This window comes from Trichosurus vulpecula, chromosome 3 (assembly GCF_011100635.1).
Source record: "Trichosurus vulpecula isolate mTriVul1 chromosome 3, mTriVul1.pri, whole genome shotgun sequence".
In the NCBI taxonomy this organism is placed as follows: domain Eukaryota; kingdom Metazoa; phylum Chordata; class Mammalia; order Diprotodontia; family Phalangeridae; genus Trichosurus; species Trichosurus vulpecula.
The window spans coordinates 215,867,850-215,885,172 of NC_050575.1; the positions used below are offsets into that span (position 1 = coordinate 215,867,850).

General features: G+C 39.1%; 1 protein-coding gene across 1 annotated transcript in view; it reads right to left on the bottom strand.

Annotated features, from left to right (window-relative positions):
* Positions 1 to 17,323, bottom strand: part of CAPN13 (calpain 13) — a 146,189-nt gene that overhangs the window by 41,599 nt on the left and 87,267 nt on the right. The window contains 2 exon segments of the mRNA XM_036749923.1: positions 3,852 to 3,937; positions 17,231 to 17,283. Of these exon segments, the coding sequence (XP_036605818.1) occupies positions 3,852 to 3,937; positions 17,231 to 17,283 (139 nt within the window).

Genomic DNA, 17,323 nt, shown 5'->3' on the forward strand with positions numbered 1-17,323 from the left:
CACTTAATCTCTCTGAATTTCCTCATCTGTAAAATGGGATAGTAAGAGTACTCACTTCCTGGGGTTGTTGTGAGGATAAAATGAGATAAGATATGTAAAGTTCTTTGCAAACCTTAAAACACTATATAAATGTTAGTTTTTAGCTGCTATGATGATGATTATTTTCATTAGCGCCATACAGTAAAGGCAGAGATGGTACTAGAACCTACCTCCCCTGCTTATCAAGCAAATGATTCCTTCTGAGAATTCTACTTACCTACATCCTATTGATTCTATTTACTCCTTCTCTTCCCTCTCCCTATTCTTCCACTTTTTAAAAGAGGCCAGTATAATAAAATGACAACAATACTTAAATTAACATACAAACACAGTGTCGTATCACTCTATTACTTTACAGAACTAGATATAAATAGAAAAATAACATTTATCTGTAGGAATAAATGAATAAGGATCTCAAGGAGAAAAAAAAGTGGAATAAGAGAATTTAGCATTGCCAGGTCTCAAATTATATTTTAAAGCAGTAATCATCAAAACAATTTGGTACTGGTAAAAAAATAGAAAAGTTGATAATAGGAACAGATTAGGTAATCAAGACCCCAAGCAATCAAAGAATATTCTCAAAGACACAAATTAGTAGAGCAAGGACATTATTCATAGGACAAGAGTCAATAAAACTCAAAAACCTAGAGAGGAATTTGGCAGAAAATAAGCTTTGGCAATCATCTGATATCACAAAGTGAAATGAGGTCCAAATGGATAAGTGATTACAATATTAAAGGTTACATCATTTATAACAACTAGAAGGAAAAAATAACTAATAACCTAGCATTCAAATATCATCTACTGTTTGGCACTGTGCTAAGACTTTATACAATGTAAAGCACTCATAGCAATCGTAATTGCTATTATCATCCTGATTTTACAGTTGTGGAAACTGAGGTAAACAGAGGTTAGATGACTTGTCCAAGGTCACACAGGTAGTAACTCTCTGAGGCTGGATTTGACCTCTGATTTTTCTAACCCCTAGTCCAGCTCTCTATCCATTGCACCACTGAGCTGCATATTCCAATAGCCTATGGAAATGTAAGGGTCAGATACACAGACAGAGGGAAAATTCTTAAAGTAATCACTAAGGGTGATTTAAAAAATTAAAAGAAAGTTTTGTTTATACAAATATAAAAGCCTTGTAATGGAGAAGGATATCATATAGCTGCAATTAAGAGTGTTGATTGGGATAAATATTTGCATCAATTGACTCTGATAAAGAGCTGATAACCTACATATATTAGGGGATTTAGGTTAATATATGAGGGGTGGGGCAGGCAGAGTTGATGAAAAGCAGAGGGTTTCAGTTCTCAAAATCCATTCTCTGGATTGGTCAAACTTTAAGTTTTCTTTGAGTATCAAGTCAACTTCCAGCTTTGAGAAAGAAGATGAATGAGGCCGACTCCACAGCAAGCTGCTGAAGGCAAAGACTTGGAAAGACATGAGAGGAGCTGGCAGTCTCCATCATGTCCCCATTCCCAGTTTGCTACTCCAGATACATCAGAGAGTTTCCCTTGGGTGAGATCCAGTACTCCCTGTCTTGACTGAGCTGCTATTCACTCCATTGGGCAGAGCTCCTTCATACCATATTGTCTGGTATATTATCTCCTATGTAGACTTCTCTGATTTCTGCTCTGTTTCTCCTTTTGATAAATGGATTTCTTTAGTAATTCTCCATGTATGTTCATTGTGGAACTGGTATTTGGTGGGAAAGGGGTCAAGCCTATGGGATATAGAGCTTAGGGTCCTCCTCTCCCTCCAAAATAGCAAAGCAATTAAAAATTAGATGGGACCTGATCATATGCCCTAGACTAATAGTATTTAAGGGAGCCCAAGATATATTTCTAGCCTGGCATCCCCTCTCTCTGAGGAGAGCAGCTCAGCCCCAGTTTCCGGCTTCTCCTCCTAGCAGGAATGAAAGTCTCGCTTGGAGAAGGATTAGGGGAAAAGAGGCTAGCGACGTTTATCAAATCATTCGAATCACACAACAATAGCCCCTTCACCACGTGTGGAGTCCTCACACATAGGAGGACTCACCATTTATCTTTCTACAAAGGAAAAACTTTCAAACAGTTAGAGTTGCAGAAAAATAGAATGGAAAACCTCATAGGATAGAGGAACTTCTTGAAACTGACGGTATTCGAGTAAGCCTAGATGACCTCATGTCAGGATGTTGTAGAGAATGTTCATCTATTGGGGTAGAAGGCTGCTTAATTTTCTTCTGGGTCTTAAGATTTTATAATGCAGTGATCTCTACCTTCTTAGAATTATCATAGCAGGTCGTATCTACTTTTTATATTGTACTTTCATAACTTAAATGATATTGAGGTCACCTCCTAAAGTATAAGCTTTTTGATGACAAGGACCGTGCTATTCATCTTTGAATCCTTAGAACCTAACATACATACACTGACCTCATCATATGTACTCCACAATTACTGTCTCGTTAGGCTCAGTCGAGTTACAGGGAGGACCCATGAGGAAACACTTTCCCAAGAGGTTTTGGCACTACACAGCTGGTGAAGGAGACCAATTTAAATGGGAGATGAGATGAACCGTCCTAGAAAACTGTTAGCTTAGGAGAAAGAAGCCCAATGTACATTATGTACAGTCCAGTTATAGAATCATCAATTTTAAGTTCAAAGGAACTGTGGAAGCTATCTAGTCCAACCTGTACCTGGAAAAGAGCCCTCCTACAACATACCCAAGGGACCACCAAGTTTTTGCTTGAAGATCTCCAAGGAAGAGAAGACTACCACCTCCCAAGGAACCCAATTCTACTTTTTGGTAGCTCTAAAAATTAGGAAGGCTCCCCTTCTACCCACCATCAAGCCTAAATTTGCTTCTTTGGGCCTTTCTACCCATGCACTAGAATAATTGTTCCTCATGATAGCCCTTCAAATATTAAAAGACAGCTATCATGTCTCTTTTCCTTTCTTTATTCCCAGTCTTTTCCCAGATAAGCAATGAACTTTAGGGATAGTTCAGTCCAACTATTTTAAAGATAAGGAAACTGAGGTCCAGAGAGGTTAGGTAATGTGCTCAATATTTCCAGTTGGATGCTCACAGTGCATGAGCTCAAGAACCTTGGCCATCTTTCACTTTCCTCTTTCCTAAAATGTGGTTCCCAGAACTGAACATGATACTAATGCCTGATCAGGGTGGAGTGCAATAGGAATGTAAATGATCCTAGAAACTCTTTTTCCTGATATAGCCCAAGAGCAGATTAACTAAATTCAGAAGGGCGGGACTGGACTGACTATCCAGTTTGTTTTGGGTCATCAATTCCATTGATCTCTGTCTACAGGGACCTCTGAGGCACCAGACCTTTTTGGAGATTGATAACACTTCTTGTGGAATTCTTACATTTTTTCCTCAGAGGATGGAGCTTTTTATTTCCTTTCCTATGGGGCAATATTCTCATACCAAAGAGAAAAGAGAAAAGAGAGAGAAGAATAGAGGGAAGACAGAAAAGAAAGAAAAAAGAAAGGAAAGGATAGGTGGAAGAGAAAAAATAGTGAAAATAGAGAAAAGAGAGAAAACACACAGGAGAGTAAATAGAAGATAAGAAAAAGAGAGAAAGCCTGAAAGAGATCATATGTAAGACACTCACACTCTCACACATGAAGCTATAGCAAGAGGGAAGCTGTGACAGTTGTGACCTGGGACATGCTTGATGAGAAAATTTAAATGGTAATCTTTGGACAGAAAGAAATGTCATGTCTTTTGGAAAGAGAGAATTCCTGAAACACCATCTTTTTACCCCCCCAATGGAAGAAGTAGGGATTTTTTTTTAAATCTCATACTTATCACTCCAACGTTTTGTCCATTCTTTATGGCCCCAAGGGTTCCACAATCGGATGAGTTCTTCCCGGCCAGTGTCCAAAATAACCTATGAGAAAAGAACAAAGAAGTAAAAGAGGAATCATTAGCAGAAAGATCGGGAATTTACCTCCAAGGATTAATTTGACTTCTGACTTCATTTGGCTACAGTCAAACTTTTTTTTTTTCTTTAATGAAGCAAGGTGGGGAATCAATATTTCTCTGCTGTGTTGTGCTGAAATGAGGAAGAAGGAAAATTGTGCTCTCCCTCATCTCCTTTCTCTGCTCAACTGAACTTGCAGGGATCTCTCCCTGGGCAGGTGTCAGCTTCCTGATTCAGTACAATTGGTCTTATGGACCTGAAGAATGTAGAAATTTAATAGCATTGGATTGCAGCTACAGACTCAAATGGGCTAGAACTTTAAGAAACCATAGCCTTTCCTAAGTGATTCGATCAGAATCTGCAAACTAAACCTCACAAATCCTCCCCTTTTCAGAGTCAGTTATATGTTGGGAACCGTTTTCTGCATTCAAATCACTTAGGTCAGGAAGATGAGAAGCAAAAGACCTACTAGAGCCCACTACCAAGGACCAGTATTCCCAGATCATACTCCTCAGCCCAACTCCAACTCCTGATTTCAAAAATGGGGATGTTCACTCTGACCAGGATCACAGAATCTCAGAGTTAGAAAGGATCTCAGAAGTCAGTTAGTACAACTCATATGTGAATATCTAAATAAGGACTATTCTCTGCAATCCATCTGACCTGCAGTCATCTAGTCTTTTCTTGGAGAATTCGAGTTATGGGGACCTCTAATAGATGTAGGGATGGTATACTACAACAGAAATCAAGCAAATATTGGAGATCTACTATAGTCCAGGCCCTGTGACATACACTAGGGAATACAAATACAAAGAATTAAACAATCCCTGCTCTCAGGGAGCTTATATTTTAGCAGATGTTTAACCTGAAAACATGGTTCCACACTTGGACTAGATGACCTGATAGATCGCTTCTAGCCTGACATTTATGATGCTATGATCTTATTTGATTCCTTGCTTTCAAGACAGATACTTATCACTCTCACTTTAACTCCTTGATCAGGAAATTAGTGAAGGAGCCTGAGTCACTTTCTCTCCTCCATCAGGACCATATTCCCCAATCACTTGTTTTTAATAAGTAAAATAATAGGGAAACACTCTAGGTAATAACAGTGTAACTGTGGTTTTTGCCTAATATAATATGCAAATGACCAGTCTTAAGAGCATATTCACTACTGTCTTTCCTAGTTCCACCCCTTATTGAGGCTTGGTGAATATGCTTCTGGGAAATGAATAATGGATGTGCCTTCTTGCTCACTTCAAATAGGGGAAATTCTTCTCTATTTCCCCTGGGCTTACTTGGTGGTGACAAAACCCTTTTAATTGACTGCTGAGCTGGAACTGAGTATGCATATGAAAGGTTTTAGTAAATAACCCCCTATTCTCTTCTTCTCTGATGGCCTTTGAGAAGGAAAAAAAATGCTGTAAGTCTCCCGGGAAAAGCCATAGTTTTGGTTGCCTTGTCTCCCCAGCCAGCCACCATGGGTTTGGGAATGCATAATACCTGCACTCCTGGTGTTCTTTTCTTCGTGATTTTAGTTGAATGAGTATCTGAGATGGGAATGCTCCGACACACAGAGAGATTGAGAGGTCCATCAAAGCTATTTAAGGTCTAGCTAACAATCAGGTCTCAATCAATGGGAGCTGTGTTGTTTCAGGACTCCTCATGACCCCATTTCAGATTTTTCTTGGCATAGATACTGGAGTGGTTTGCCATTTCCTTCTCCATTTCACTTTATAGATGAGTAAACTGAAGCAAGATGGTTAAGTGACTTGCTCAGGGCCACATAGCCAGTGTCTGAGGCCAGATCTGAATTCAGGACTCCAGGCCTGGCATTTTATCCATTGTGCCACCAAGCTTCCACAAGTGGGACCTGTAGTTGAGTCCAGTGAAGAAAATGAGCAGCAACCCTGGAAAGCAACCTGCTGGACCCAGGCCAGTAATGAACCAACCTGAGCAAGAGGGCCACTGATCCACTGGCCATGCCAAGATGTCAACAAGTCAAGGCATTTATTAAGCATTTACTATGTGCCAGGCACTGTGCACACTAGGAATACAAATAAAAGAAAAAGGAGACAGTTTGTACACTTAAGGAACTTACATTCTAATGGGGGAAGACAATACATAAAAAACAGCTGAAAAGGTTGGGTAGATGGTGAAGGTATCCATCCACATGAGGCCAAGGGGGAAAAGTCCAGAGAGTTAAGAATGGGGTTGGGAGAGGAGTGAGGAATCGTTGTTCTAGGCACTTCCAAGAGGAGCTCACCACTGGGAGGAGGAATATGGAGGGCAAGAGAGACTAAGTCAAGAAGGCAGCTAAGGAATGGTGCTGAAGTCCAAAGAGTCAGAAGATAAAGAGTGAAGGAGGGAAGTGCTTGGATACTCATCACAATGGAGGAGTGAACTTGGTGATGACCCCTTGAAGGGAGAAAAGAACTGCTGAGCCAGGATGTATTGCAATGTATTGTTTCGGCCACTTGAAGTTTTGAGTACAGCCACCCCAAGGACCAAGCAAAGAGGGGAAAATGTGCCCCCCACTTTGAAGGGATGTGATTGTACTTCTATCCTTGTTATACTTTCTCAAGAAATAATACTTTGTCAAAACTGGTTGATGTTAATTGATATTCAGGAGATCTTAGCTGCTTTTTCTAAAAAAAATTATTTGCTTATTTTCCTCCAGTTACATGTAAAAATAATTTTTAATACTAGTTTATAAAGCGTTGAGTTTCAAATTCTCTACTTTGCTCCCCCCTCCCCCATTGAGAAAGCAAGCGGTTTAATATAGGTTATACATGTGTAATCATGCAAAATATATCCATAATAGTCATGTTGTGAAAGAAAACATAGACTAAAGAAAACCTCAAGAAAAATAAAATTAAAAAAAGTATGTTTCAGTTTATACTCAGATACCATCAGTTCTTTCTCTGTGGATGGATAGCATTTTTCAACATGAATCCTTCAGAGTTGTCTTGGATCACTGTATTGCTGAGAATAGCTAAGTCATTCACAGCTGATCTTACAATAATGCTGTTACTTTGTACCCAGTACATTTCACTTTGTATCAGCCCATGCAAGTCTCTTCAGGTTTTTCTGAGAGCATCCTGCTCGTCATTTCTTATAGTACAATAGTATTCCATCATAATCACATACCACAACTTGTTCAGCCATTCACCAATTGACGTACATACCCTCAATGTCCATACTTTGCCATCAGAAAAGAGGTGCTATAAAGTTTTGTACATATAGGTCCTTTTCCTCCTCTGTTCTAAAAAATCTCTTTTAGGATACAAACCTAGGAGTGCTTTGCAAAGTCAAAGGGTGTGCATGGTTTTATAGCCCTTTGGGCATAATTGCAATTTCTCTGCAGAATGGTTGAATCAGTTCACAACTCCACAAACAGTACATTAATGTCTCATTTTTCCCACATCCCCTCCGGCATTTGTCATTTACCTTTTCTGTCCTATTAGCCAATCTAGTAGGTATGAGGAAGTACCTAATAATTGTTTTAATTTGCATTTCTCCAATCAATAGTGAGTTAGAATATTTTTATGTTTTAGTATTTTTATATTGATATTTATATATTATATTTATATGTATTATTTATTATGTTTATAGATATATCACCTGAAAACTGATCATATCTTTTCATCATTGATCAGTTGGGGGAATAGCTCTTATTTTTATAAATTTGACTTAGTTCTCTATGTGTTTGAGAAATAAGGCCTTTATCAGAAAACTTGCTTCAAAATATTTTTACAATTACTGTTGCTAACTGTATTTCTCTCTACCCTATCGCCGCCTCCCCTGTCTATTCTATTCTCTCTCTCCTTTCACCTTGTCCCTCCTCAAAAGTGTTTTGTTTCTGATTATCCCCTCCTGTTTTTCTAACCCCCTTCCACTCCTACTTTCTTGTAGGGTAAGATAGATTTCTTTACCCAATTGAGTGTGTATATTGTTCCCTCTTTGAGCCAGTTTTGATGAGAGTAAGGTTCACTCACTCTCCCTCACCTCTCCCCTCTTCCCCTCTTCCCCTCTACAATAAAAGCCTATTTTATGTGAGATAATTTATCCCATTCTACCTCTCCCTTTCTCTTTCTCCCAGTACATTCCTCTCTTACCCCATAATTTTATTCTTTTTAGATTTTATTCTTTCATATTCAACTCATGTCTGTATCCTCTGTCTCTCTCTCTTTCTCTCTCTCTCTCTGTATATATATATATATATATATATATATATATATATATATATATATATACACACACACACACACATACACACACACACACACACACACACACACACACACATATATATATATATATATATATATATATTCCTTCTAACTATCCTAATAATGAGAAAGGTCTTATGAGTTACAAATATTATCTTCCCATGTAGGAATATAAACAGTTTAAACTCATTTCATATTATTAGATTAGATTAGATCTTATTATAAACTTATTTACACTTACTATGATTTCCCTTTCTTGTTTACCTTCTCATGCTTCTCTTAAGTCTTGTATTTGAAAGTCAGATTTTCTATTCAGCTCTGGTCTTTTCATCAAGAATGCTTGAAAGTATTCTGTCTCATTTAATGTCCATTTCTTTTTCTCCTGAGATTTTGCTGGTTAGGTGATTCTTGGTTGTAACCCTAGATCCTTTGCCCTCTGGAATATACTCTTCCAAGCCTTCTGATCCTTTGATATAGAAGCTGTTAAGTCTTGTGTTATCACTACTGTGGCTCTACAATGCTTTTTTTTTCCTTTCTAGTTGCTTGCAATATTTTCTCCTTGATCTGGGAACTCAGGAATTTGGCTATAATACTCCTGCCAGTTTTCATTTTGGGATCTCTTTCAAGAGGTGATTGTTGGATTCTTTCAATTTCTATTTTACCCTCTGGTTCTAGAATATTGGGGCAGAGTTCCTCAATGATTTCTAGAAAAATAATGTCTAGACTCTTTTTTTGATCATGGCTTTCAGGTCGTCCGATAATTTTTAAATTATCTTTCCTGGATCTATTTTCCAGGTCAGTTTTTTTTTTCCAATGAGATATTTCATATTGTCTTCCATTTTTTCCATTCTTTTGGTTTTGTTTTATTGTTTCTTGATTTCTCATAAAGTCATGAGCTTCCACTTGCTCCATTCTAATTTTTAAGGAATTATATTCTTTAGTGAGTCTTTGGACCTCATTTTCCTTTTGGCCAGTTCTGCTTTTCAAGGCATTCTTCTCCTCATTGGATTTCTGGACCTCTTTAACCACTTGGCCTAGTCTGTTTTCTAAGGTGTTATTTTCTTCAGTATTTTTTGTGTCTCCTTTACCAAGTTGTTGACTCATTTTTCATGATTTTCTTGTATCACTCTCATTTCTCTTCCCAATTTTTACTCTACCACTCTTACTTGATTTTCAAAATTTTTTTTGCACTCTACCATGGCCTGAGAGCAATCCATATTTTTCATGGAGGCTTTGGATATAGGAGCTTTGATTTTGTCTTCTGAGTGTGTGTTTTTATCTTCCTTGTCACCAAAGTAACTTTCAATAATCAGAGATTTTTTTCCCCACTGTTTGCTCATTTCTCCAGCTTATTACTTGACTTTTAACTGTTTGGTAAAGTACGTCTCTGACTCCTGGGTGGAGGGCACACTGTCCCAAGTTTCAGGGGTTTTCTGCAGCTGTTCTCAGAAATACTTCTAGGGACCTGTAAGTTTTCAGTTCTTCTGAGGTGGTATGATTTAAGGAGAGGTGTTTACTACTATCCTGCCTTGTGCTCTGGTCTGTGAGCAATGACAATTACTCTTCTTTGCCTTGGAATTGTGAGGAGGGTCCCCCCTCCACTGTGGTGGCAAACTGCTGTGCTAGTGCTCCTCCTTGCCCTGGGAATGCCACCCAGGACTCTGACCTGGATTGTCTGTGGGCTGAGAGCTCCTGAAGCAGCCAATGCCACTGCTGTTGCTCATTCAGTCACCCTGAGGCCTGTGCTGTGTTTGCTTGGGCCAGAGCTGTGCTGGCACAGCCTGAGTTGGACTGTGCACCTCTCTCACCTTGGTGTAGCAGACCTTTCTTGCTGACCTTCCAAGTTGTCTTTGGCTGGAAATTTGTTTCGCTTCATCTTTTTGTGGGTTCTGCTGCTCTAGAGTTTGTTTAGAGCCATTTTTAAAGGTATTTAGATGGTTTTGGGAGAGACCTCAGACAAGTCCCTGCCTTTACTCTGCCATCTTGGTTCTGCTGATCTTGGCTGCTTTAAAAAAATCTTGGGAAGGATATTGGTGAAAGCTTCTCAATGACAGTATCAGAAAACCCTCTAAGCTCTCAGGTTTATTCCTAGAACCCGAAGAGGAGAAATTACCCTTTTCTGGGGACCTGACCTGCCATTGTGAACTCCACTTAAGAAAATAAGTCCCAGGGTGGGGTGCTGGCTACATATACAATCTCTATATCCTTTATGATTGTGAGGTTAGATGAATTAGGGTGTAATCACTCTATCATTATACATTGTCCTTAATACTGTCACCCTCAGTGTGCTGTTGTTCTACAAGAAGAGACAGTGATCCACGGAGGAGGACTTGGAGAGGTGACTCACTGAGGGAAGGAGGGATGATTCTACACCAGGGCTATTGGAGACACAGGACAGCACTGCTGGGGAGTGGGGTGGGGGGAGGAAGAGATCATTCCCTTTAAAGAATAGAAAGGAAGACAGCAGTTGGGAAGAACCTGAGAAGACCCCAAGATGAAGCAATTCTGACTGGAGAGCTTGGAGAATTCAGAAAAGCACTGAGTATAGGGCCAAAGGACCACTATGAGAAGGACAGTCATGAAGAACTAGAGGAAAATTCTGTATCAAGAGCATAGAATAGTAAATTCACAGAATTTATTTGGGTACAGTCTAAAGATTTTACTGAGTCAGGAGATTAGAGGGAACACTTTTCACTGAGAGTCCAGATAAAAAGGACCTCGATGGGGACCAAGAGAGATGAAATAAATAACTCTACTTTGGAGCTGGGGTGGAGGATAAGTGTACGAGTGGGGAGGGTGCCAGTTCCAAAATAATTGGCTGAAACAGGAATGGGGATTCATGCTTTTAGCTGAATCAAGAAAATTGAATCACATGGGTCTGTGTACCTGTAATTTACTTAATCTGTATATAGATTTTACCAGGGGGTTTCCTCACACTGTGGTCAGATTTTTTGTACTTGTTTGATAGCAAACATTGTGCTGAAGTAGACAAGGGGTATTTTAAGGGAAGGAAGAGGAAAAGGCTGTGAATCCCAGGACTATCATATTCTTTGGAAAAGAAATTTCCCAAACTTGGCAATGGAATTTAACTTGGGGACTGCCTCAGAGTGGTGCTTTTCCTCAAAGTCAATGACTACATACATCATAAAGGATATAAATAGGATTAGCCATATGCTATCATTTATGGGGCATCAGAAAGGGTCCCCTATCCCCAAACATCTCTATCTGCCTGCCGTATTACTTGAAATTCCTCCATTAGAGAGCCATTCTGTTAGGTTAAAATACATTTTCATTCCTGAGATCATCACTTATGATATAAATACCTTAGGAAAACTAATTGTTAGGAGTTTAAATTGTTGTTAGGTATTTAAAAACTACCTGTAAATTAATTAAATGGCTTCTTTGTGCTTAGAGCATGGCATTATAGGAATGATAGCTGGATCAAATTTACAGCTCATCTAATTTAACCCCCTTATTTTACAGATGAGGAATGTGAAATATGAAGGACAGATAAAAGAACTGAAAAGAGTTTGGGGAGGTCATTTGAGAAAAAAATTCACTTGTTTCGTAATTTTTATCTCCAACTGGTCTAGTGAAAATGCGGTAGGCCATTTTGCATGGTATGACAGGTCCTGACCTCTACTACCTGAGATCTACTCGTCCTGCTTTTTGGGGATCATCATTTACTCTGTCAAAGATCCATGGCCTAATTTTTTTCTTAGTTTTTTTTTGTCTCTGGTCAGCAGAACAATAGAGAGGCTCTCTGTGACTCAGGCAATCACTTTCCTATATTAACTATAACCCTAACTTCATGTCCTCATATCTCTTTCCTATACTTCCTCTACAAACAGTTCAGGGACTCTGATATTAGGGTCCAAGTGCAATGTTCCATTATCTTTGATGGAGAAACACATGCTGTAATAAATTTTGCAAAGTTTGTTCCCGTTTTCTTTTGCTCTTCTCAATTTCATTCCTGAAATGACCTTTGGGATGACTTAACCTAGCACAGATTTTTTGACAAGCTTTCTTTATGTAAGGGCAGGGGTCATGGAGTCAATCAATCACCTTACCCCCACCTCCCACCCTATGGCCCCACTTAAAGTGACTAACAAACATACTCTATCTCTGAAGCCTTAATCAGGTGAAAACACCCCTATTCAATCAATACATAAATGAATGAGTCATATCTCCTAGGGGCCAGACTGACTTGCCCATGAGAGGGGGACCTGGGGTAGTAGTCCTAGTACTTGTGCTACATTTAGGCCGGTTTTACTTGTCATTGATTCTCTCTGCATTATGAGACATACCGTTTAGAACAATCTATCATCCTTCTTCATAAGACTTTGTAGATAAATTTATATTCCAACCCATCACTGTCTTTGGCAGCCATCTTCCTCCATTTGATAAGTGAAAAGGGGGGAACAAAAAGAATTTATCATGGTGCCTACTATGTGCCAAGTACTGTGCTAAGCACTTTACAAATATTATCTCATTTGATTTATCAAATGTTTTCTGACTGAGGCACTTCCTAGACTCTTTTGATTTCCTTGTGGCAATTATTTTACATTGGCTTAACTTCTGAATGAAATCATTATGGTTGGTGTTGATGTCATATACCTTTACATTTCTGTTATATATTGCATGCATGCAAACTTTATGAAAGTATATATAAAGTTAATACACATCATCTCCCTGACATCATGGTCCTCTTCGAGAATGAAGGACAAACCACAACACACACAATCTTAAAAATAAATTATAAATAACTTGGAGCTTATGATTTTATGTATACTCTTTTAAATTTTTGTTTATTCATTGAATTTCTTTTGTTGATACCAGGTTTATAATTTAAATTATTTTTGAAAAAATTAAGAAAGAAATGGTCTCCTAGTGAAATACTTAACCAGATTTCCTCAAAACATAACTTACTGCTAAGGAATTGCTTGGGCACTGAGAGGAAGAAAGACCAATGATTCAGAAATACTCTTAAAACAAGGCTAAATGAGCCATCCAGTTACTCACCTGTTTGCTCCAAGTGAGTGACTTTCTATGTTTGGTGAGTAATAAAGAAAGCCAATTTTGTTTATCATTCTATTTGTGTGTCTAGGTATTGGAGGAGGGTAAGAAGTACTGGAGAATGAATAGACAAAAACATTTGTGAATAATCCTTGAACTTATTGGCCCTTTTTCAAATTAGCTACTCAAGAGTTAGGACCTTGGCTTCTCTGGGGGGATCTGTTCTGGGGCTGATGGAAGTTGTTGGAGTTTGGTTAAGCTTTCTGTTATGATATTCTTTGGCAGGGAGAGTTGTATTGCTATCCAAAGTCTATGGCTAGGTAGCCCAGTTAGTTGGAGCCTGCCATTAGTTACTTCACTGAAGCAATCTATACCATGAGTAGCATCCTGAAACATGCAAGTGAACTCTTTTCTATGACCACAAGATGCCTCCTTCACAGATAGCTATCTTTTCCAAATTTTAGTTTCTTCACTTATAAAATGATAGGCCAGGTGATATAGAGTAGATGGCTTACAGTGATCCATTGTCATGCCTAGAAAAACTACTCATGGTGGGTCAGAGAATCATAGATTTAGAGCTGGAAGGGTCCTCAGAGATCATATCATCTAATACTGATTTTACAGAGGTTGAAATTGAGATCCAGAGTGGTGGAGTTAATTGACCAAGTACACAAGAAAAGGCAACTCAGGATTTCTGCCTCAAAATTCTATGTTATTTCCAATACACCATGTCAATACTATAATCTCTATAAAACAAGGGCAAACATATTGCTTCTTTACAGGACTTCCTAAGGAGGGTATTAGCATGTCTGGCCCTGGGGATATAGAGGTCTATTAAACCAATGGAACTGTTGAGGATTTGGGAGACAAGGTCTAGGAACCCCAAGACTGGAGTTCTCAGACAGGGTAGTTGAGGAGGAGTACCCCTCAAGGACCCGAGTACTGGAGAGTGTCGGGGCCTTCTACAATGAATTGGTGGACTCAAGCATTCTTTAAGTCAAGGTGGCAAAGATTTACTATGCTTTTCAGTGGGCAAGAGTTCTTAGGAAACCTGCAAACTTACAAGGGTACAAGTAAAGTTTATATAGGATACTTTGGGGTAAAACATTTGCCAAATATGCTAATCAGTTGTTTTGGGGTGGGATTAGGGAGTGGTTAAGGGGTGGTCAGTTCTTAAAGGAACTACTGTGTATCTACTGTGCAAGTATCTTACCCAGAGTTCACTAGGAAGTAGCCCAAGACAGGGCTACATGGAGGTGTGTTTTTAGGCCTGAAACATCACTAAATCAACTAACGGTTAGGGCTGACTGGGAAATACCCAGGCTGCTCCCCTTAATGTCTTGCTAAACAAGATAAATGTAAGGGGTATACATATGTCTGGGTCTAGCATGCATATGATAGATCAGTGAATAGTAAATATCTCTATGACCCAGTACACAGCCAGTTCAGCACTAATACAGAAAGTCCAAACTAATAAATTCTACAGGTACAGCTGGCCTACAAGAGAAGAGAAAAGTGTTTTGCTAGGGCATGCTGTCCTGCCTTGCTAGAGAGAAATTGCTAGGGCCAATGTTTTGAGGCTAGGGAGAGAAGTGATTTTGGAACTGAATGTGGTTTTGGAATTGGGGTCTAAGCACAGGCACCCAAGCACCCCATCAGAACCCCATAAATGATTATATATTGCATAAAAATATTTGTGGCAAAGGTTCTTAGCTCAGGTCTAGGGGTCCCTAAATGCAGCATTTGTTCTAAATGCCTCTGTATGGTCATAGCTCTGCTTTGCCCAGCATTTCTTGATCAAACTTCATATGCCAATGATAGAGGCAGGAGTTCTAGTACCATATTCTTCCTATTTTATGGATCAGTTTGCCAAAATAAAAATAACAAAATTACTTTTTTTTCTGAGGTTGTTAGAATAGAACTTTGGACACCAGGTTCATTTGACCTGTAGATAGCTGGATCTTATGAAGCCCATGAGATCATAGACTTAGAGATAAAAGCAGCCTCAGAGGACAACTGGTCCAGTCCTCTCATTTTACAAATGAAGGAACTGATGCCTGAAGAGATGAAATGACTTACCCAAAGACACAGAGGTAATAAGTGTCAGAAATGACATTTGAACCTAGGACCTCTCTGATTCTATAATCTTTCTATTGTACCGTATTTTAATGCCCTTGGGCATTAGGAAACTATTTCTCAAGGCTAAGAAGATTTTTTTTTTTTACCAATTTAATGCATTAGAAAAGGTAAGCCTAAGAGGTAGAGAACATAGTGAGATGTCATGTACTATAGTAGAAAGACCCATATTAGACTATAAGCGCCTTGAGAGCAGGAACTAAATTTTGCCTCTTTGTATCTCCAGCACTTAGCACAGTGCCTGGCACATAGTTATTGTTATTATTGTTCAGTCATTTTAGTTGTGTGCAATTCCTTGTGACCCCATTTGGCGTTTCCTTGGCAAAGGTACTGAAATAGTTTTCCATTTCTCCAGCTCAATTCTGCAGAAGAGGAACTGAGGCAAACAGGGTTAAGTGACTTGCCCAGGGTCACACAGCTAGTATCTAAGGCTGGATTTGAACTCAGGAAGATGAGCCTTCCTGACTCCAGGCCCAGCACTCTATTTACTGCACCCCTGACACATAGTAGACATTTAATAAGTTGATTGATTGATTGAAAGCTAAGAAACCTGCTTTATAATTATAAATCTGCTGTGAGATCTTTAAGATTTCCAACCTTGAAGTTTTTCTAATCTATGGTTTTCTGAGTACAAAATAAATCATCCATAAATACCCATTTGTCTTGTGTTGAGAGTGTTTTTATCTCTGCCTTCCAAGCATTTGATAGTTCCCAAATAAGAGCTGGGGAGTCTCTGTAGGACTTCCTAACTTTTTAGGCTGCTCTTATTCAGCACAAAGGAATATTTCACCCTACACTTTTAAGACAGTGTTTCCCTTCACCCCTAAGAAAAGGAGGTAGTCTCTATCTTCTTTCTTTTCTAGGCAATCTAGGTTTTTGGTTGCCCAAGATGACTAGCCCCTTCTGGAGGGGACATAGTGAAAGCATGTGATGTATAGCTAATGGATTTGGTTGTATTATTCATCTCAAGGTCCTAGGAGACAGTATTTGAGTATTGACTTTGTTCTCTCCTCCGGGAGGTAGTAGCATCTTCCAGTGTTGAGGTGGCAATTGGGCTTAAGCAAAATGTCAAAATGGGCAGATTGTATGCATCTGCTTTTTTTTCAATTTGATGGGCAGGGCCAGATGTTTGACCTCTTAAAGCCACTCTGGTAGAAACCTTGACTTTCTTCAAAGCTCAGTTCAAACACCACTTACCGCATGAGTTGCTTGTCCATTCTCCCCACCCCCACCAACCCCCAGAGATTATTTGAAATTAGATTTTATGTGTTGCCTATTATGTGTGTACATCTCCTCCATGAGAATGGAAGCTTCTTGAAGGCAAGCATTCTTTTACTTTTGACTTTGTGTTTCCAGTGCTCAGCACAGTGCCTGAGACATGTAGAATGAGTAATAAGCACTTATGGTTGATAGTTGAGTGCTTGATAAGTGTAAGAGACACTGGCTATCAAGAATATTAAGAAGATGGTGCAGTGAGTAGAGCATCAGCCCTGGAGTCAGGACCTGAGTTCAAATCCAACCTCAGACACTTGACACACTTACTAGTTGTATGACCTTGGGCAAGTCACTTTGCCCCAATTGCCCTGCCTCCCACCCTCCAAAAAAACCCATAAACTATACAGTTCTGAATAAAATAAATTCATTAAAAAAAGAAAGAAACTGAAGCCTGGAGAATTGAAGTGCTCACACAAGAAGGATACTGAGGTACAAAACAGAGGTGGGATTTGAACCCTGGAACTCTTCTTCTAGAATCTTACAATAAACTTTTTACTGAATCTGTCTTCTAGTGTCATCCATGGCACCTGTGAAGACCATTTCCCTAGCCCCAAACCTTGGTTAATTCAGCTACCAAAAGGAGAAGAGAGGGATCTCTTACCTCGTCACTTCCTGTCACCGTATAGGCGTGAGTACTCACTAGTCCCAACTGGTCTAAGTAGTTTGAACACTTAAAGAGAAAAAAGCAAGACAA